General features: G+C 40.4%; 1 protein-coding gene across 1 annotated transcript in view; it reads right to left on the bottom strand.

Moving 5' to 3' along the window:
* Positions 1–22433, bottom strand: part of LOC136882244 (protein scarlet-like) — a 115634-nt gene that overhangs the window by 66973 nt on the left and 26228 nt on the right. The window contains exons 3-6 of the mRNA XM_068229494.1: positions 11234–11282; positions 5318–5367; positions 4847–4980; positions 1405–1557 (exon numbers count right to left, since the gene is read on the bottom strand). Of these exons, the coding sequence (XP_068085595.1) occupies positions 1405–1557; positions 4847–4980; positions 5318–5367; positions 11234–11282 (386 nt within the window). The remainder of the gene's footprint in view (positions 1–1404; positions 1558–4846; positions 4981–5317; positions 5368–11233; positions 11283–22433) is intronic.

Below are 22433 nucleotides of genomic sequence, written 5' to 3'. Positions count from 1 at the left end.
GTTATGTGAATTAAAGAACATGCTGATAAACAAAATCGCATCTACAAACAGCGTTAAGCCGGTATTACATTATCAAAGAACTTAGATACAAATAACTTGGATCAAAGAAATTTGATAATCTCTGATAAAAGAACTTGGATGAAAACCATCGTGGATCAATTTTTCACGAGTTCATCCATGTTGTTTTATTTGATCAAAGATTTCGTGATAAAGGTTAAACGCTGGCAACCAGGTATGAGTTAGCTAGAAAATTTATAATGTCCAATAATGGACCATTTATATTGGTATTATAAATTTACTCATTCGGGACAAATATTTCAGATTCCCTATGGGAATCAACATCTATATCATAAGTGGTATGTTCCGAGCTGTCAGTGGAGAGATGGCGTGGAATGACATCAGTAGACGAATAAGAATAAGTGGAGGTTTTAAATGTAGGAAAGATCATAATATGAAGATAAAGCTGGGATTCAAGAGGACAAATTAGGGCAAATATTCATTTATAGGAAAAAGAGTGAGTGATTGGAATATATTATCAAGGGAAATGTTCGATAAATTTCCAAGTTCTTTGAAAATGATCAAGAAAAGCCTAGGTAGGAGATCTGCCACCTGGGCGATAGCCCTAAATGCACATTATTGATGTTTGATTTGATTGATTTAATCATCGCCATTTAACGCGTTAGCATGACGATTGAATGATATTTCCATGTCAGCGATGATCGGCGTTGGTGGATTTCGCACTAAAAAAAATATAAATTCGTGAACGTCTCTGTTATATTCCATGTGCCATGAGCATAAATGAAAAAATGAAATGGCGTATGGCTTTTAGTGTCGGGATGTGTCCAAGGACTTCGGCTCGCCAGGTGCAAGTCTTTTGATTTGACGTCCGTAGGCGACCTGCGCGTCGTGATGAGGATGAACTGATGATGAAGACGACACATTCACCCAGCCCCCGTGCCAGAGGAATTAACCAATTATGGTTAAAATTCCCGACCCTGCTGGGAATAGAACCCGGGACCCCTGTGACCAAAGGCCAGCACGCTAACCATTTAGCCATGGAGCCGGATAGCATAAATGATCGATGGGAAATTATATTGTACACAACCTTAACGCTTTAGTTTTTCGATACAGATGATATTGACGGAGAAATTTGATGTATCCTGTTTTTGTCACCTTAATATTGCTACGCTACTGTATACCAGTCAAATAACATATTGCCTAGAACACTCTCCGGATATCCCGGAACGTAAATGCAGAGTTTAAACTGTTTCCCCTGATGTTCACACAGACACACAAAATTTGAACTCGACCCATATTCGACTAACCCGATAGAAAGAATCTATGAGGCAAAAAATATCAGCATTGCTATCAGGCACTGCATTGAGAATGTGGAGATTGTCTCACCTGGACAGCTAAGGATAACCTCTTCCTCTCTCCACCAGAGAGCGCTGACAGTTTTGTGTGTTTACACTTTGTTAGTCCCAGTTCGGAGAGTAGACACGATATCCTGTGCTGCCGGGAAGACGTCCTCGTCCGGGAATCCATCATCAGGCGCGCCTGCATGGACAGAAAACAATGCAGACCAATGTTATACATGCCATTTTATTTTCATTGTGTAGCTCTTTTAGGGAAAAGCGTGATAGGCTGAACTAGCTTGACTTACGTACATAAAACGTCTCTCGTGTACTGTATTGCAATTACAAAAGATGAACAAGTTTCAATTTGGTACATAGTTTTATTTATTCATTTACATTTTAATTTGCATACGTCTTTGTTGCAGTTGTCCAAATTACCAACCGCTGATCTCCGACTGCAGCGCTTACCTTATCTTACCTCATTCTTTTGAATGTGTTCATCCCTGCTCAGGACTTTCCTATTGTAGCTTCTATCTTCTGTAGTCCAGTATACCTGTTCTTTATCTGATGATTTGCATCGTACAGCTGTTGGTGCTCCCACCATTTTTGGAACTATGGCAACTCTATTTTATTTCATTAGTCATAGGCAGGTACAAGACTTGTGAATTTCCCCCCTTATCTTCTTTTGGATGTTTGATGCCTTGTGTGTCAGTCCAGTATCAGATTGGTTCTGCCACTCTGTACTTTCATGTTCCAGTACACTTTCCGCGCCTGAATATCGTCGACGGGTTTTGGATAGTAAATGTAGTAGAGTGTATAATCGCTGATACGACTTTTCTGACTGATGAATACCTTCGGCAAATTTGTCATGTCACAGGATGTTATACATTCTACAGTCGTCGTTTGGTAGTCTTGCTCTTTGATAATGTACTTTCAGTAGTTCTTTGTGACTACCACTTGGTCACGTATGACCACTATGAATCCTTCTGTCTCACCAAAAATGTTACCCATTTACATCCACTTACTGTAGCCTACATGATGCATCAGAGTGAATATCTGGCTGGTTCCAGGAAGCTAGATACAGTAACTACTACACAGCTATCTGTGTTTATCTTCGTTGAATGTTCCCTATCTTTCTCATAGCTTTGATATACATTCCTGCACTTGTTTGTTGCCTCTCATTTGTTCTATATTTACAGAGTATTTCATAATTTGAGGTTATAAAAAATAAACTTTTATTTTTATTGAAAGAAATGGAGTTGTGAAAGAGATAGAAAATAATACATGTACAATGAAAAGAGGAAACAAGTAAGCTGAAAGAAGCAAGAATTGAGAGAAAGTTAAATACGAACTGTAGCAACTTTTCTTTTGCATTTTTTGTTGGATGTTAAATTAATAAGCTTTTGAAAACATGTCTTAATTTTTGTTATCTTTTCTTTAAGGTTAGAAGCGTAGATAAAATACGATGTTGGCCGCACTGCATTAACTTATCACTTTGAATGCTGTGTCCCATTAGCTTCCAATGAGTTCCGAGACCTTGTTTCAGTTCATAAGACACAATGAACATTCCAAACTTGGAATTGATTAATTATTTTCTTTTTAAACATTCTGAAATATACGAAGCTCCGATTTAAAATTGTAGGTCCATATGATTCGGCGTACAGAAGGTTATTGAATGTGTGAAATGTTCAATGCAATCCAATGCAGTATATTTTTTTAGGGAAGCTCAGGTTCGAGCAAGCTGTGATGTTATGTGTCACATTTTTATTTCTTAAGTTCTTCCTGTTAATACTATGAAAGCACTATCTTCGTAAAGGTTCCTGTTGAGGAAACTGCTAGTATGAATACAGTTGATGCTTAGGCATGTTGGAATTCAGGAATATTCAGGCATTGTAGTATGTTTGTCTACTGTAGTCGTTATTCTGTATTAAAAATTAAACAGCGCACCCCTTCGTCCGTCAATGGAGCAATTCTCATTAAAAACACAGTGAAGCGCATACTGTCTACTATTCGTGAAACGTCTGTCTGTAGTGTTTCATTATTAGTAGGTGAAGCTTTACCTGACCCTGTAATAATTAAGAGGGGAATTCCTCAAGGCAGTATTATCGGACCTTTATGTTTTCTTATATATATAAATTATATGAGTAAAGGAGTGGAATCGGAGGTAAGGCTTTTTGCGGATGATGTTATTCTCTATAGAGTGATAAATAAGTTACAAGATTGTGAGCAACTGCAACGTGATCTCGAAAATGTTGTGAGGTGGACAGCAGGCAATGGTATGTTGATAAACGGGGTTAAAAGTCAGGTTGTGAGTTTCAGAAATAGGAAAAGTCCTCTCAGTTTTAATTACTGCATTGATGGGGGTGAAAGTTCCTTTTGGGGATCATTGTAAGTATCTAGGTGTTAATATAAGGAAAGATCTTCATTGGGGTAATCACATAAATGGGATTGTAAATAAAGGGTACAGATCTCTGCACATGGTTATGAGGGTGTTTAGGGGTTGTAGTAAGGATGTAAAGGAGAGGGCATATAAGTCTCTGATAAGACCCCAACTAGAGTATGGTTCCAGTGTATGGGACCCTCACCAGGATTACCTGATTCAAGAACTGGAAAAAATCCAAAGAAAAGCAGCTCGATTTGTTCTGGGTGATTTCCGACAAAAGAGTAGCGTTACAAAAATGTTGCAAAGTTTGGGTTGGGAAGAATTGAGAGAAAGAAGAAAAGCTGCTCGACTAAGTGGTATGTTTCGAGCTGTCAGCGGAGAGATGGCGTGGAATGGCATTAGTAGACGAATAAGTTTGAGTGGCGTTTATAAAAGTAGGAACAATCACAATTTGAAGATAAAGTTGGAATTCAAGAGGACAAACTGGGGCAAATATTCATTTATAGGAAGGGGAGTTAGGGATTGGAATAACTTACCAAGGGAGACGTTCAATAAATTTCCAATTTCTTTGAAATCATTTAGGAAAAGGCTAGGAAAGCAACAGATAGGGAATCTGCCACCTGGGCGACTGCCCTAAATGCAGATCAATATTGACTGATCAATATCGATAGTATATCCCTCTTGCTGACAGTGCGCAGCATCTCTTTCCTCAAGCAGCTAAAGCTGTGTTACTGTCAAGCCATGCCATACATCCAGGCTAAACGCCCAGTCAACTCGTGGAATTTGAATTTTCCTTCACAGGAAAGCATTTAATTTGCAACTTACCTATGAAATACCTCCACGATGGTTTATACGAAATTTACACTGAAATCTCCTCATGGAGAATTTATGAATCAGTTACCTTACAGAAATCTTCTGAATAACTGCGCAGTCTAGCGAGTGGAAATAGAATTTTATGATACAGGAATGCACTAGACTAAAAGCACAACGCAAAAACTTTGCGTACATTCACAGAGAAGTTATATTTAATGAGATTGAGCGACTTGCGTTGGCTTTGGTGTGGAAATAGATACACACATAGCGACAAGATCAACACAGCAGGACTTACCATGAACTCCATGTGTTCCTTTACGGTCAGACTTTCAACCGCGAGGTCCTGCTGAGGTACAAACCCAGAGACGTGGGTCATGAAGTTGCTATCCACAGGCCGTCCATTGACTAGAATATGTCCCGTAACTTCGCCTGTCAACAAGAAATTATCTCGTCAACTACCTTAATAAATATCGCCGGTTCGTAATGTATTTCATGCCAATAAAACTTTAGCTCAGTAATTGATTTACATGTCTTGTACACCTGACAGGGAATCAAACACATGTCCTTGTCCCTTATCTAATAGATCCATATAATAATAAATGAATGCACATAATATGCATGTTTATATAACATTAATTGACACATTGCCAATGTCAGGGTTTCTTGTCTAAGAACATTCATCACAACATTGTATCTCTCTCTCTCTCTCTGGACCCGGTTCGTGGAATAATTATACAGACCATAAGTGATTACAAATATACTATACCTTTTATTCTCTGACTTATAGTTGCTAGAAGGGTGGTTTTCCCAGCTCCACTGAAAGAAGATAAAAGGAAAGATATTTAGCCATTATTATGAAAGCATATCTTCGACATTCAACATTCCTAATTGAAAAGTAATTGAAAATGTTAAAAGGAACATGTTTTAATGTAGTGTATCTTACTTATTGAAGTTGCGCATATACACATCAATTGTACAGAATCAGAACAGACATTAACATTTCCATTTAAACAATTAACAATATAATGATAGATGGGAAATGTTCTTTGAGGTCTCTGAATCTAGCTTTCCCAAGGGTACGCAAATGAATAAATATTCTGTATGAACAATATTTTCGTCTAGTTTCAGCACCGCCAATCTCGTTGCATAACCAGCGTTAGTATTTAAATACCACGCATCCAACTTCAAGGTCTAACTTGTGAAGTGACATGCCTGAAGCAGAAGAGATAGGATAATGTACCACTTTATTAACATAATCGCATTCTGTGGAATCTGTAGTGCTATACGTCGCCTTGTTACACTTCAAAATGTTCGGATCTTGTTGGTTGATGACATTAACGTCGGACTTAAAATTGCTACTTTCGAAAAAACTGAATTCTCGTTTGGATTCAAAGAAGAACCGAATAAATCTTGTGCAATATGAAATCTAATTTTGTGAAATATCGGTATTATAATTTTGCCATAATTCTCCCTTGCCGAGTGTAGAAGACGTTCACTCTAGTTAGATTCTACAACTATTTTATTCTTCTTTGGCTGAAAAGTAGAATATTTGAATCTTGACTGAACAGAGCTCGGGGACAGCCCAGATATAAAATTATTCTGGGTCTGAAGTTTGTACTCATTTGAAGTGGTTCAGGACTCGTGCTTATTTCTTTTCCTAAATGCATCCCTTCATTTCTATTTCAAGTCAGTAAACTCACTTTATTCCACTCCCGTTAATGGGATATTTGGAAAACAAAAAAAGTACGTACTTCTTTATTTTAAAGGAGATTTCAAGTACCAATTTTTACGTCTGTAAATGTTTACGTTGTTGAGATATATACTCATTTAAACAATCCACCCCCTCTCCACCCCCTTATAGGCGGAATAACCAAAAATCCTCCCTTAGTGAGCACCTACACTGTATGTTGCACACCACCAGAATTTTGTATTTTTTAAATATTATATTCCTTCATTAAATATGTAATTAAAACTAACATGATTAATTTTGATCATATTTTTACGTCCATTTTTCCAGTTTTTAAACCCTTTATTTGGATACTTTTAGGTCTTTTTACATAGGCTTTTCTCAGGCAATTTATAGGTCTCCACCTTCCGAGTCCTACTGATGAAGTTATAGAATAGAGTACTCCCATCCCCTTGTTCCGCATCTCCTGAAACTAGGGAGAGAGCAGTCTTTTATTGTAATTCAGTAAAGTTTGATACATGTGTTACATATTCCACTTATAATTATTTTATTATTTCTACACTAAATGTCATTCATTTTGTCCTAGACGTTAACAATGCTCTATTGTCTAGGACAACATGTATCTTTCCTTAGATTATTTAATGCATACTTATGTGTCACAAGTCTTTTTGGGGTATACTACCATTAACAACATGACTTACTTAACGGCTGAATTATGAATACAAGATAATGACACGACCATACCACCATTTATATATCACTACATTTGATGAGGTTATACACAAAGTGTCCAGTGAGTTCTCGCTAATGGGTTTGGGAAGACAGTGGGGGGTACCTTCGTTGAAACGTTGGTTGAGCGTTGAGTACACTGGTGACCCGAGTTAACTTGACAAACCACGACAGCTACACATACTGTACATGGACTCCCTGGAGTTTCCGTAGAAGAAGTCTGTGCAATTAATATGTTATCCACGTACAGTCAAAAGATATGCAGACTTACGAGTTACAGAAAGATATAAATTTCGTAAGTGTGAGTTAAAGCAACACGGTCAGAAGTGAAGGTATTCGAATAAAGCGTGTTCAACATTGCACACAGCGTAGAAAGAGAGGTGCGTGACAAGATCTGTGAATGGCCATCGAAGTTGGTGAGAAGGTCATACCGGTACTTGCTGGCCCTTAGCACTTGTTCATAAAAAACAGAACACCTTGAAAGACTAGAGATAAGAAGTTCATATTCGCAGGAGATGTTCATTAGTATGTTCTGCAGAAACGATTAGCATTTCAGTCACCTAGATGCAGAATGTGTCCTGTTGCCTAGTAGGCACTGGGTCCTCCATGGGCTCTGATAACTTTTTCCATGCGTGATGGTATTAACGCGTATAGCGTCCTGGAGTATAGCCATCCATGCTGCATTCACCTGGTTCCACAGTTCATCTTTAGTGGTTGGCATTGGGTCACAGCGCCACACCCGTCGTTTCACCATATTCCACACATTTTCGATTGGCGACAAGTCCAGTGATCGGGCGGGCCACGGCAACAGTTTGACATTCTGTGACAACAAGAAGGCATGTGTTCGTGCAGCAACATATGGTCGCGCATTGTCCTGCTGAAATATGGCGTCTGGGGTGTCGTGTAGAAAGGATATGGCTACGGGTCGCAGGATGTCATTCACGTAGGTCAAACTGGCCACAGTGCCCTGGACACGCACCAACTGTGATTTGTGGTTGCACCCAATAGCACCCCACACCATAAGGCTTTGAGTTGGCTCTGTATGTCTTGTGCGAATGCACTCAATGTGATGCCTCTCCCCCTGTCTGCGGCGAACCAAAATACGGCCATCATTTTCAAACAAATAAAACCTGGATTCGTCCGAAAACACTATCTGCTGACATTCCTGTCTCGAGTGACGTCGTTCTATACACCATTGCAGTCTAACATGTTTATGCACATTAGTCAAAGGTAGGCGGAGAAGTGGACGACGCGCCGGTAACCCAGACTGTAATAAACGGCGACGGACTGTCACTTCTGATAGTGTACGATGTGTTACACTGTCTACTGTTGTGTCAGAGCCGAGGAGGACACAGATCTGTCCTCAAATGCCATTCGGATGTGTCGATCTTCTCGGCGGGGTGGTCTGGATTGTGCTACCAGACCCATCTCTTCATGTTCTACGGCCTTCTGCGAGCCAATATATACACTCCCGTTGCACTTCCGGCACACTTCGTCCCACACGGGCAGCAATTTCCCGGATGGATGCATCACGTTCTCTCATGCCAATAATGCGCCATCTTTCAAACTCACTAATTTATGGTGCGGTTTTCCCATACGTCTGCGAGGCATCCTGCACGTCTTCTCGAGTCACACTGATCCATTACTTTCGGTTTATAGTGATAACGAGAGTCTCAGGCACATGTTACCAGTCGGTGGTGGTGCGCCGAGATATCGATGTGGTCCATGAACCTGAGGGCCGACATGATTCAAATGCTAATCATTTCTTCAGAACACGCTGATGCACATGTCTTGTGAGACAGTAAGCACCTCAGATGTCCTTTCTCGGGATCTCAGGCGTTGCTGAGGAGGATCATGTCCATGCTGTTCTGTTCCACTTTAAGCCTCCCCCTGTTGGCAGCTACTGTACTTCTTTACGTACACAGGGTGGCGTTATTCCAGTCAGGTAATAGAGCTTATCTGTTGGAGTAAGCTTTAAGCAACCTGTAGTCAACTTCCAGGTTTCATTGAGAACCGTATCTACCTGTTCGGCATGAGATGAACAGCACCAGACTGGAGAAGCATATTCAGCAGCAGAAGTTTGGATTGTTTGAGAATGAGAGCTCCATTGTGACCCTGCTAATGTGCGAATAAGGTTGTTTCATGTTGAGATTTTAATCTTATTACTCTTACAATGTATTTTGAACCTTTGAACTCTATCCAAATGATATTGGGGGAATAAAAAGAAGCATTGCGGCCGAGACGTGGAGAAACTTGCCATCACAAGATGTTCACAATGCTCTAGTCATTATGGGCATACAATTCAACTTAGGAGAAAACATTTTTCTTTAAAATAATAGATAGAATAGCATTATGTTTTCTACTGCGTTAAATTTGAAGCACCTCTGTGAAGGATAGAGGATTCATATCCAGACCGCTCGCAGGAACATTAACGTTATTCTCCACGGTACTATGATATTGAATTCTAAAACATACCAACATTAGTACCTAATAATGCTTGTAAAGATATCGGGTGGCAGATACGTCTGATAGCTGAACATCGAGTCCTGGCATCTTCTTCTCAACATGTATCCCGCTCAATGCAGGGTCTGCTGTTGTGCGCTTTCTTTTCCACTTGATGCGGCCTTGTGAATCTTTACGATAGTCTTTCGCCACGTGTATGTCCTCCCGCAGGGTGTCGAGCCAGTGCTTCTTTGGTAGCCCTCGTGGTCTGCGGCCCTCAGGACTTAAGTTTAACCCCGTTCTCGCAACTGAAGGATCGTTTCTGCGTAGCACGTGGCCATACCATCGCAAACGATTCTCTGGCATTTTCTCAGGGACTGGAGCCACACCAGATGCCATCCGGACATCCTCATTTTTTATGTGATCCAGTCTAATGAATCCCATTGGCCAGCGAAGCATCTTCATCTCCATGCCATGCAGCTGTCGTTCGTGTCTCCTTGTGACTGGCCAACAGTCGGTTCCATACTGGTCTAATGATGGTTCTGTAGATTTTGGATTTCAGACACATTGACACCCTCCGATCAAAAAGGACTCCTCTGACTAGGTGCCACTTCATTCAGGCAACGTTGATTCTGTTTCGAACATCTGGAACCGCATCACCATCCGATTGGATAAGTGATCCCAGATATTTAAATTGAGGTGTTTTGAGAATCTCAACGCCGTCGTTGTTAATTGACCCATTATTTGGTACCCCCACACTCTAGGTACTCACTCTTCCCAACGTTAAGTCATAGGCCATATGTGTCCAAGGAGGTTTTCCAACGTTGGGGTAGTTGTTGCAAATCTTGACGGGATTCACAGGCGATCATAACATCATCAGCATAGAGAAAAATCCTCGGCATCTAATGCTCTATAAATATTAGACATCCGTATATGAGTCACTAGATTCACTGACATGCTATGGTGGGCAAAATTCAGGCACCCCGCATCTCTACAATCATAGCCGTTGAAAGGGTCGTTAAACCCATAAATAATAGCAATAAGCACCGGCGTGATCAGATAGCTAAAATCATTCACCAAAACCTTTCTGTAAAATGTGGATTTCTTCAATCCTCAACTGCATGTTGGAAAAACACACTTCCACTCGCTCTCGAAAACTCTTCATACAAGTTTCTACGGGACTGAGGTGCCGTAACTGATGATACGCGTAGCAACAACAGGCCAGACATTATTCTAATCGATAGAGCAAAAAGATCCGTTTCCCTTATAGAAATTTCTTGTCCAAACACCTCCAATGTTCAAACAACAATAACCACAAAGAACTTAAAATACAAAGAACTGGCACTAGAAACAAAACAGTTCCAATAGTGATCATCTACTGTGCTGGGGTTACACAGCTCTCACCTGCATCACCACACGTACACTACGTTCTGCTCTTCTCGTTTTCTCCGTATCGTTGTGAAAAATGAAAGGACTCACAGGTGGGCGCGTCTACATGACGAATATAGCACAGTCAGTTCTCTATTAAAAATGTATTTTGCGTTAAAAAGTACCTGAGAGGTTCGTTGTATTTTTCATGTAAAGGGATGAAACACAAATGAAACTCTTATTATCAAGCCAGACACTGAAATGACGAACACCATTTGACTTGAAATAATTTATGAGTATTTGGAAGGTTCTAAAATTCGACCACGAAAATATTAGTTGTGTTTTGTGGGATGAACTGTACAGAGATCAAACACGCGAACAAAAACAATAGACATTTGCACACTTGAAAGGTAAGCTCATAGTACCAGGAACAGTCCTAGAGGAAATGATACATACCTCGCTCCCATGATGGCCAGCAGAGATCCCGATTTCGCAATGCCATTAACTGCAAAATAAAATAACACTTTGTTAACGACAGTGTTAAAACATATTAATTACACAGATTTCATTCAAAAGGACCTCTATACCGAACTCTTCTTCCTGGATGGCATAGCGTGCGACTGCTGTGATAGTGGTGATTATTAAGAGGAAGTACAACTGGACAACCATCCTCTATTAACACTAATCAGAAAGAAAATGGAAGAGATCCAAACTTTGCAGAATGAAGAAAGGGATGAGCCACGGATGCCATGACAATGAAAGTCTCCCTAGGGCTTGCAAACCTACTACCGTCGGGGTCGGAAGAGAATAAGAGTGGTCAAAGAAAGGTCAGACATGAAAGATGAAAACAAAGAGACGGGCACAAGTAGAAGCAGTGCGAGTCAGCTTGGGGCCCCGTGGTCACAGTCCACACTCCAAAGTTGAGAGACTCTTGTCCCCTCTTTTAGTCGACCATGGACGAACTCTACCAGCCCTCCTAAGCACAGTATACTGGTAGTTCTTAGGAGTAATCGTCAGGCAACGGAGCGAGGTTAAACAGACGTTGACACGCAGTGCACTGTTTGGTGATGGTGATGATTACTGTTTCAAGAGGAAGTACAACTAGGAAACAGTCTGCAGTTCGATTATTATTGAAAATCATACTTTTTATGTATCATTAATGTATATGTACTTATTTCTTGACATATTAAATTATGTAGACTGAACTCGTCTGTGATCCGTAAATGTGTAAACTTGTGTCACATTAATCAAACAGAAAAGCATTCTCCGTCATTTATTATTACAGACCTGCCAGCTGACATGTCATGCATTTTACCCGTTCCCCTTAAGTTTTTGTTTTCATTATTAATCTTACTACAATTCTTTATTTCTGAGTCGGAATTTGTTGTCACTGTCTGTCGAAGTCGTTTCAATAGATACCAAACGGTGGCATGTTATGAAGACGGAATCTAGTCAGTATTACCCAAATGGATGTAATTTGGGCATTCTTTCCTGAGATGAAATTATCAATTAGAGAATTAGGTATAAGAGGCTGACACTCAAAAATTAGTTTTGAAAATTTCCCATTCCATTGCTACCAAAGAGCATTTTCCATTATAAGAAACTGAACGTGGATGAAACTGTCTTGAGTACGAAGCAAACTACACATCCTTCGAACCACCAAAATAGGTGGTAATCAATGCCAAAAGAGCAACATAGAATTGCACAAAATACATCGTAATAAAGATTAAGTTTTGTAATCACGAAGTTCAGCTTAATGATGACAATGCAATATATTTCCATTAGTTTTTGTGTTGTAATTATGATTCATTACGTTGCAAATTGTTATATATATAAACACCAACTTACTACAAAACATGTGCTTCGTTAAAAGAAAAAGAAAGCTATCTATGAACCTACTGTTAATTATTTCAAAGACAGATATAAGCTCAAATACATTGATGTAATAGGTCTACTAATAGGAAAATGAGCTGCTACACCTCGTTTCTTCGAGGGATTTCGAAAAAAATATCACATTCCAACTTCCGTACGGGATGAGAGAGTCACCATAGTACTAAATAAGAATTTTCAAATTCTGAATCACCATCTTAATCCACACCTTTTGGTGTAGTTTGAAATTTATATCGCATTATATTATTTTAATTTTGTAATTGTAATTTTAATGTTAATTATTATTATCATGTGGTTACACTGAGTGCTTTGGGGCTACCTCCATCGGGAGGCAGTTTTGTAATAAAAGTGATAATAAGTACATGAGATATAAATATACAGGTTTAATAGTATTAATAATGAAACCTCCTGTATTAACTGGCTGCCAGGAATGACAAGGTAATGCGGATCACATGTGAAGGGGACGTTACGAAGGAATAAACACAGAAATTACATAATTTTGAGATTTCTTGTCAGAAACGACATTATGCGGTCAATATATGTTGCCTCAGGAGCGTAATTGAACCTTGGAGTAACTATTTCGTGAATGCCCTCCATGGGTAGCTTCCATGTGTCCAGTCAAGTGTCGAGGTGTGGTGCCGTGTGCTCTGACCATTAGTCGTATTAACTCAGTCTCTAGAAGATGGTATTTGGAGTTGTAATAGGGAATTGTGGGCTAGTAAATCTCTTTTTTCCTCTACGTTTACCTCTTCTCGTTGACCTTTGTGGTGTTTGTCTCGCTGATTTTTCCTGAATATCAATCACTCTTCCTGATGAGTAATCTCACTCATTCACGCTTGGCAGGTCTGGTATCACGCCATGACGCGTAGAGAAACTAGATTTTCGGTGGTTAGGTTCAAGGAACAAACAGACGTGGTCTTCAAAAGTTCTTTTTTTACTGTTCGTTTTAAACCTGCGACTTACAGGGAGAGTCCACAACTACGGAGTCACCAGTTTAATTCAAACTTTGGAAGGTTGATCTTCGTCAAAAATAAACAGATATGTGTCTGACGGTTTTGTGCCAATGGCCCTTATTTAACGAGAAAATGGCTTTTTGAGTCTAACAGCTTGTATAGCTTTTGGCAGTTTGTGTAGCACTACTATAAAACATGTTCTTCGACTTACAAAGATAATAATGATTGAATGCAGTAAAATGACCATAAAAGATACATATCTGCATAATATCTAACCTTATACATTACGAACATGTCCTTAAATTATAAATTATAACCTAATATATAAAAGCCCTCGAAAGTTTTACATAACGTTGAACCACTGGTCTCCGCTGGGTGGTCTCCGCTGGCGTCTCGCCAGCGTCTCATTTTTACTTATACTCCTCTCCTTTTCTTGTATGCTTTCTGTCTTTTTTCCTATGTACTCAATGGTTAGGTCCAAGAATGCTCCATGCCACTTTTTTTTTTTTTTTGCTAGTTGCTTTACGCCGCACAGACACAGATAGGTCTTATGGCGACGATGGGATAGAGAAGGCCTAGGAGTTGGAAGGAAGGCAGCCGTGGCCTTAATTGAGGAACAGCCCCAACATTTGCCTGGTGTGAAAATGGGAAACCACGGAAAACCATTTTCAGGGCTGCCGACAGTGGGGTTCGAACCTACTATCTCCCGAATACTGGACACTGGCCGCACTTAAGCGACTGCAGCTATCGAGCTCGGTCCACATTTTTCTAGCAAAGTCAAGTTTTCATAAAGCTAGAACATTCTAGAACACACAAAAGTGGAAGAATTTGTTACGCAAGGAACATTTTAACTGAGGACCACTAGATTGGCAGGTTTCTTTGGAATACCGACGCTTTATGTATCGACTGTTAGCACGTAAGTCAGCGACATATACTTCAGAGAAGGGAACTAATAGGTAGAATGGAATGTAGAATGTGCGAATTTAATGACAACGTTTTTGTTTTTCATTATTGCCCGAAAATCGTACTAAATGGAGGGAGAAAATTGTAAATTAACCTAGGATGTGTTTGTTACTGTACAGTTTGTATATAATTTCCGCATTTCCTAAAAATAAATTCAGGTGGAAAGAAAAAAGGCAAAGAAAATAATCATAATAATAACCTACTTGAAAACTAGCAATTAAGGAAAGGAGGATTATCCGAAAAATTCTTGGTCACGACCTCAAAGATGGCGTTTATAGACTTTGGAGCAACTTAGAGATCTCAAGCGTAATTCGGAAAACGAGGATAACGTTTTACGCTCATCTCTTCAGATTGCCAGCTGAAAGAATCTGTAAACGTTTGTTATCCTGCTTCAGAATTCTGAAAACGATTCTTCCTTGATTGGTGGAGATCTTTTTTTTTGCTATTGGCTTTACGTCGCACCGACACAGATAGGTCTTATGGCGACGATGGGACAGGGAAGGGCTAGGAGTGGAAAGGAAGCGGCCGTGGCCTTAATTAAGGTACAGCCCAAGCATTTACCTGGTGTGAAAATGGGAAAACACGGAAAACGATCTTCAGGGCTGCCGACAGTGGGGTTCGAACCAACTATCTCCCGAATACTGGATACTGGCCGCACTTGTGACTGCAGCTATCGAGCTCGGTTGTTGGAGATCGATAAGGATCTTTTAAAGTATGGAATCACAGAAACAGACATTCAGCTCCGAGCATTACTCAAATACAAACTTAGACATGTTCATCAAGAAGATTACAATTGGCTCTACGTCGCACCGACAAAGATAGGTCTTATGGCGACGATGCGATAGGAAAGGTCTAGGAGTGGGAAGGAAGCGGCCGTGGCCCTAATTAAGGTACAGCCCAGCATTTGCCTGGTGTGAAAATGGGAAACCACGGAGAATAATCTTCAGGGCTACCAACAGTGCGGTTCGAACCCACTATGTCCCGGATGCAAGCTCACAGCTGCGCGGCCCTAACCACACGGTCTGCATGGAAGAAAGCACACTCCGAAAGGATGAAAACCTGGTGGGCCCGCAAGAAGACAAAGTTGAGATCTCGCGGTCCTTAGTGGCCCTAATGACGAATAATAATAATAATAATAATAATAATAATAATAATAATAATAAGGGCTTACTAGAAAACATTGAAAAGACAGAAAGGAAGATCTTGAGGAAGATACTAGGGCCCAGGAAAGTGGGTCAAGAATTTAGACTGCGACCAAATGAGGAACTATACAAAAGGACCGAAAAAATCACAACATCCTTCAAGAAGAGAAGACTCTGCTTCTACGGACACATTAAAAGAATGACACCAGAGAGAACAGCCAAGCGAATTCTGGAATACATGGAGAACAGGAAGACACAAACTAGCTGGCTTAAAGGGGTCAAGGAGGATATGGAGGAAAATAATATATCACAGCAGGTAGTATACAACAGACAGGAATACAGAAATATCATCAACAAAATTAAGGGATTCCAAGATCAAAGTAGCAAAAAACGGACCGGCAACAACTGGTCACAAGAACGTAAAGAAGCCCACTCCGAAAGGATGAAGAAGTACTGGGCCGATCGAAAGAGGAAGAACCGTAAATGAATGACGCTTAACGTGGTCCATAGTAGACCCATTCGAAAACAAGAAGAAGAATAATAATAAACCCTCTGAATTTACATGAACGTCACATAAATATCAAAGACACGAACATCCTGCACAGGGAGAAGATAGAGAGATGGGCTAGCAAAGAAGTTCATGGAAGGTTCTACAACCAGGGCAATGATAAGAACATTGACAGACAACTTTCAAACTCATGGTTGTCTAGAGGAGAGTTATTTCCAGAAACGGAGGGAGTCAACTAGGAGATCCAAGGTAACGTAATTTCAACACATTCTTAAACATAGTACAACTAAGAATGAGGAGTGCAGGAAATGCACCAGCAGCCGAGAAACCATTGAGCACATCATCAGCAACTGCAGATTCCCAGCGCCAACATCGTGCACTAACAGATATAATGATGTAGCCAAAGTTATACACCAAGAAATTGCCTTCACCCGATCTTTGATCCAGTGCCTTATTACACATACTAGGTGTACTGGAAAATGAACATTTTAAACTCTGATGCGATCGAACGATACAGACAGATAAAACAACTTCGCACAATAGACCAGACATAACATTAACAGACCTCACAATGACCACAGTATGAAACAGAAATACAGAGAGAAAATCGATCAATATACTCCTCTGGCTATGGAATTTGCAATGATCTGGAAACAAGACAGAGTAAAAATTCTCCCTTTTCTCCCCATCCGACGGACGAATCACCATCAACAGCGCCATAGGCCCTCACTCCATATGAGCACTGCAGGCTTTTGGCACGCAATCTAGTGATTAGAAATTGTATACCACCACCTCCCCTACCTGCCGGCCAACATTCTAATGGTGAAATGTTTTTCGACCAACGGGACTCGAACCGGCTAATCTCGGTGTCAGACCGTTTAGAATTCAGCGCCTTAACGATCATGGCCATTAGGCGGGCTGAAAATAGGTATTTGGAATCTCCTTTAAAAATAAAGAAACACGCATTTTTTGGATGGGGGGAAACCAACTTAACGGGCGGGGATGGAGTGATAAAGGAGTTGGATTATTTTCATGAGGATACTTATACCTCAAAACCTGAAGATGTTACAGACATGAAAATTTGCATTTGGAATTTTTCTTTCATACTAAAGAAACAGGTAATCATGTCTTTGGAAAATATACTTAAGAGGGCTGAATGAATTGAAAAATTGGTCGAATTCTTTGTGTGAGGATACTTATATCTAAAAAAATTTAAAATGTTGTCCGGATCCATGGCTAAATGGTTAGCGTGCTGGCTTTTGGTCACAGGGGTCCCGGGTTCGATTCCCGGCAGGGTCAGGAATTTTAACTATCATTGGTTAATTTCCCTGGCACGGGAGATGGGTATGTGTGTTGTCTTCATCATTGCATCCTCATCACGACGCCCAGGTCACCTACGGGCATCAAATCAAAAGATCTGCACCTGGCGAGCCGAACCCGTCCTGGGATCTCCCGGCACTAAAAGGCTTACGCCATTTCATTTCAACTAAAAATGTTAAAGACGTGAACACTGGTATTTGGAATCTCATTTAAAAATAAAGAAACACCACTTTTTTTGGGGGGGGGGAATCAACTTAACGAGTAGGAAGGGGAGTGAAAAAGGAGTTGAATTACTTTCATGAGTATAATTATATCTCAAAAACTTAAGCTGTTACAGACGTGAAAGTTGGTATTTTGAATTTCCTTTCAAAATAAAGACACGTATTTTTTGTTTTCGGAAAGTCACTTAAGGCGGGAGAGGAGTGGAAAGAAGTGAGGAGGAAGAAGTTGAATAATTCTTATGAGCATACATTCATCTAAAAAACTGAAGGTGTTACAGACGTACAGGCATGAAAACTGGTATTTGAATATCCTTTAAAAATAATGAAACACGTATTCTTTTTTTTTTTTTTTTTTTTTTTTTGCTTTCGGAAAATCCAATTGAGGGGCTGAAAAGAATTTGAAAAGCGGGTGAATTTTTAAAACGAGTACCGGTATATCTACATTATATGTCGTCCGCTAAATGGTTAGCGTGCTGGCCTTTGGTCACAGGGGTCCCGGGTTCGATTCCCGGCAGGGTCTGGAATTTTAACCATCATTGGTTAATTTCCTTGGCACGGGGGCTGGGTTTACGTGTTGTCTTCGTCATCATTTCATCCTCATCACGACGCGCAGGTCGCCTACGGGAGCCAAATCAAAAGACCTGCACCTGGCGAGCCGAACCCGTCCTGGGATCTCCCGACACTAAAAGCCATATGTCAAAAACTTAACATGATAGAGACAAGAAACATGGTATTTGGAAAGTCTGTTAAAAATACAGGAACCTGTATCTTTTTGTTGTCGGAGAGGGCACTTGATAGCTTAAAGTAGTGAAATATAGTTGAACTACTTTTATGAGGATACTCATATCTTAAAATCTGAAAATGTTACAGACGTGAAAATTGACATTTGGAATCTCATTTAAAAAAATAGAAACATGTATTTATTTTTTTACTTGAGAGAAGACTGTTTCTCGCATGTACAGTTCTATGTCGCATGGTCGTCTTAGCCCCAAAAGACAATACCACAAACATGGTTTACAAAGAATTTGTGTGGTAAATGAAACTCAATTTTTGGGTGAGTTTTTATACTTTAGGAATTTTCAGATAGTCTCTTAGTACAATGCCGAGGAACGATTACTCTTATCAAATTACGAAATCGTGAAGCCGCGGGTAATTGCTAGTATATGGATATTTATGTGATTATAATGTGATGATGAACAACATGTATTTCTTTATATATATTCCAAACTGTGACAATGACTTGTAATGAATTGTAAATTTCAGACCAGCGTATTGTCATATCCGTTATGTTTGTTATTTGCTTTACGTCGCATCGACACAGAAAGTCATATCCAGATGGTTGTTTGGTCTGATACTGACCTAAAGTCAAATACATTTAAAAAACAAAGTGGCATTGACAGGAACCGTTTGCTATAGAGGTCGTGGAAGTATGCATCACAAAGAACACTCGATGACAGAATCAGATAAATTATGATTTAGAATGAATATACTTATATAGGACGCATTTTCATTCAGAGATGGAACAGGATGAAAGCTGATATACACGGAGAATAATAAGCCAGGGAGCCTGTTTATTAATTTCCAAGGACACCCCGCCTACTGTCCGAAGTGAGTAGGACAAACTAATTAACAACTTAATCTCATACAAGACGACAGCACTCTCGTATATCCCCAGCAGCTCTCAACTTGGGAGCGAGGCACCTAAACAGCTGCCACTACCCCGCACGTTACAAAAACAGATTTTTGCTTCTTAGGGTACGTCCAGACAGGATTCATTTTTGTCCAGCAATCCGTCTTTTCAGGCAACTGCGCTATGTGCGTCTTGAACAAACCTACCTATGTTAATGGAGGTGGTCGCACAGAATGCGCACGCGGCTTATCAGTTTTCTACGCCGAGTCCGTCATCCGTCTTATTTCAAAACAATTTGTTTCCAGACGCAGTGTCTAAAATGAGTACTGAGCCATCCAAGGAAAGAATGAAAGAAAGCAGGCTGAAAGATTTTAAATCTCTTCCAAGAGAGAGAAGAATGCTACTAAATATTAAAATCCAAGATTCTGTACAAGGAAATTACCGGCGGCTCAGTGGCTGAAGGATAAAGACAATAACACTACTCCAACATCAACATGGAGTGAACAGACTGGCAATGGCATGGGTGAGTAGTATAGCAAGAGGGGTTCTAAACCACCTCGTCAGCAATTTTGTGCTGAGTCAGCACCCAAGTCATTGATCCCGGCCAATGTCATTGACCCCATGACGTCATGACCACGTGACCGGCCACGTGCTATTGTTTACAAACATGGCCACCTGCTCTTGACAGCTGTCATCTTTGCACACCCTAACCTCACTTTTTTGAGCATGTGGGCGCGGCTAACCTCACTGCTGCCATCTTGACAGGTCCTAACCTTACTTTTTTGTGAACAAGTTAACGTGGCTAACATCACTGCTGCCATCTTAACCACGTGGACGCGGAATTTGAATAAGAAACAGCGGATAAGATGACAGCTGCCATCTTGACAGGTCCTAACCACGTGCACTTGTTTTGGCGCTGAATTTTGAATTAGTGTGCATGGCTAACCTCAGTGCTGTCATCTTGGCAGGACCTAACCACGTGCTTTTTGACAGGTGTTAGGCGCGGAATTTAAAAAAGGCGGGCGAGGCTAACCTTACAGACGGGACTTAACCGCGACCTGAGGCACGCAAGAGTGTAAGGCTAACCTCAGAGAATTTTTTGCTTTGTTGAATTCGGGGGAGGGGGTAGAGGGATAGTCCTCTTTTCCCAGCTCCGCTTATCAAAAATAGGGGATGGATGAGTGAGAGATGTGCGTTCTCTCTCTCTCTCTCTCTCTCTCTCTCTCTCTCTCTCTCTCTCTCTCTCCCTAGAGGTCCACCGTCTTGGCGACGAGTCCTCTACAAAAATATTGCTCCGGCTAAGATGCCAGGGCACGGCCGCCTTTGACGAGGCGACCGAGTGAAACTACCAAGGACCAAGGGAAATGTTTTTATTCCCCTCCCCGAAGAGGAGGGGCGGGCCACCTAGAAGGTAACGCCTTCTCTCTGGCCAGGAGATTTGGCGAGTTTGGAGGATTGATTGGGTTTGTGGGCGGAGGGGATAGGTTTGATTCGGTGAAGGAGTTGGGAGGGTTTCGACCTCTTGGCTAAGTATTTATTGATTTTCAGAATGTACAGAATATTTACAATTTTGGTGTTTTACAATTTGTTTTTAACATTGTTACTCTTGTTCTTACGTTTTTCATTCTTCTTGCTGTGTCTTCTCGAAACTTTTCGATTGTCGATGCGTGCACATTGACTTGCGATGATTGCGCACTCTGGTAAAAGAAAATATAAACTCATCTCGATTTTTTTCGATTGTCGATGTGTGCACATCGACTGGCGATAGTTGCACACTCTGGTAAAAGAAAATATCAGTTCAGGTCAGGTAAAAGAGAATGTAAGCTCATCTTGTAAACTTTTCGAATGTCGATGCGCGCGCATCTTGACGGCATGTGCCGTGGAATTTTGAAAAGGAGAACGACTCTATCGTTACTGCTGTCATCTTGATGGGACTTAGCCGCGTGCTTGGAATTTTGAAGAAGTAAACGACTCTAACCTCACAACTGTTATCTTGACAGGGACTTAACCATCTCCAATGCAGAGCGTATAACCTAGTTTTACGGCTAGATGCCCTTCCCAACGCCATCTTGATAGAAAACTATGGAACGTTCTGTATCCGACAGCGTAACGTCACGGAGGTAAGCTCAATACCTCCTCCTCGCAGTTTTACGGAGAGATGCCTCCTCTCTACTATTTTTGGACGAAGCCTAACTACACCGTCGCTAAGGCTTTATTACTCCATCCTACGCGCGATCTCCCCTCCTGAACAAGATAAAACATGTTGTTAATCAATCTTGTTACAGAGGACAGGAAAAAATACATTCCGCTGTGCCCCTCTACCAAGAGCAGGATTGTTAATGTTTAGAATATATATAGTAAAGATTTGAATAGTCAGCATACATTTCCCCATCTTCTTCTGAACAGAAAAAAAAAATACCTTTATTATAAATATATGTGAGAAGGAGGGCGTAATAATTTTGATTACCTGAGATACTTACATGTGAAAAAGGACATGTTATAAGGGAGAGGGTAGTTACACACACCCCTCCTTCTATCGATTAGCAATATGAGGTTAGCACAAAGGCTTTACGTCTCTATCCCATAAACAAAAATAACTATGCGGAGAGGATTTTTTAAAATTTAATCATAACACAGAATGGTATATACTTACTCCGGCACGCTGAAATAGCATAAACGGCGCTGGTCTTCTCGTTACAAGAAAACTGGTTCAGTCTTGTTTGTAGCTGTGTGGGGGTAGAGAGAGGGGAGAGGGACCAGAAATGTATTCATATATTGTCTGTTGTTAACTTACCTTGTTTATAAAAAGATTTTAGTCACTACTTACAACAGTCAGGGCGATACCGCGAAAAATCTATAACCTGATTAATTTTAATAGAGGATGGATGTGCAGTTGTACTTCCTCTTAAAATAATAATCACTACCACTATTAATGATAATAGAGGATGGATGTACAGTTGTACTTCCTCTTAAAACAATAATCACTACCACTATTAATGATAATAGAGGATGGATGTACAGTTGTACTT

The sequence above is a fragment of the Anabrus simplex genome, chromosome 10 (genome assembly GCF_040414725.1).
Source record: "Anabrus simplex isolate iqAnaSimp1 chromosome 10, ASM4041472v1, whole genome shotgun sequence".
Lineage (NCBI taxonomy): Eukaryota > Metazoa > Arthropoda > Insecta > Orthoptera > Tettigoniidae > Anabrus > Anabrus simplex.
This window is presented reverse-complemented; position numbering and strand designations above follow the sequence as displayed.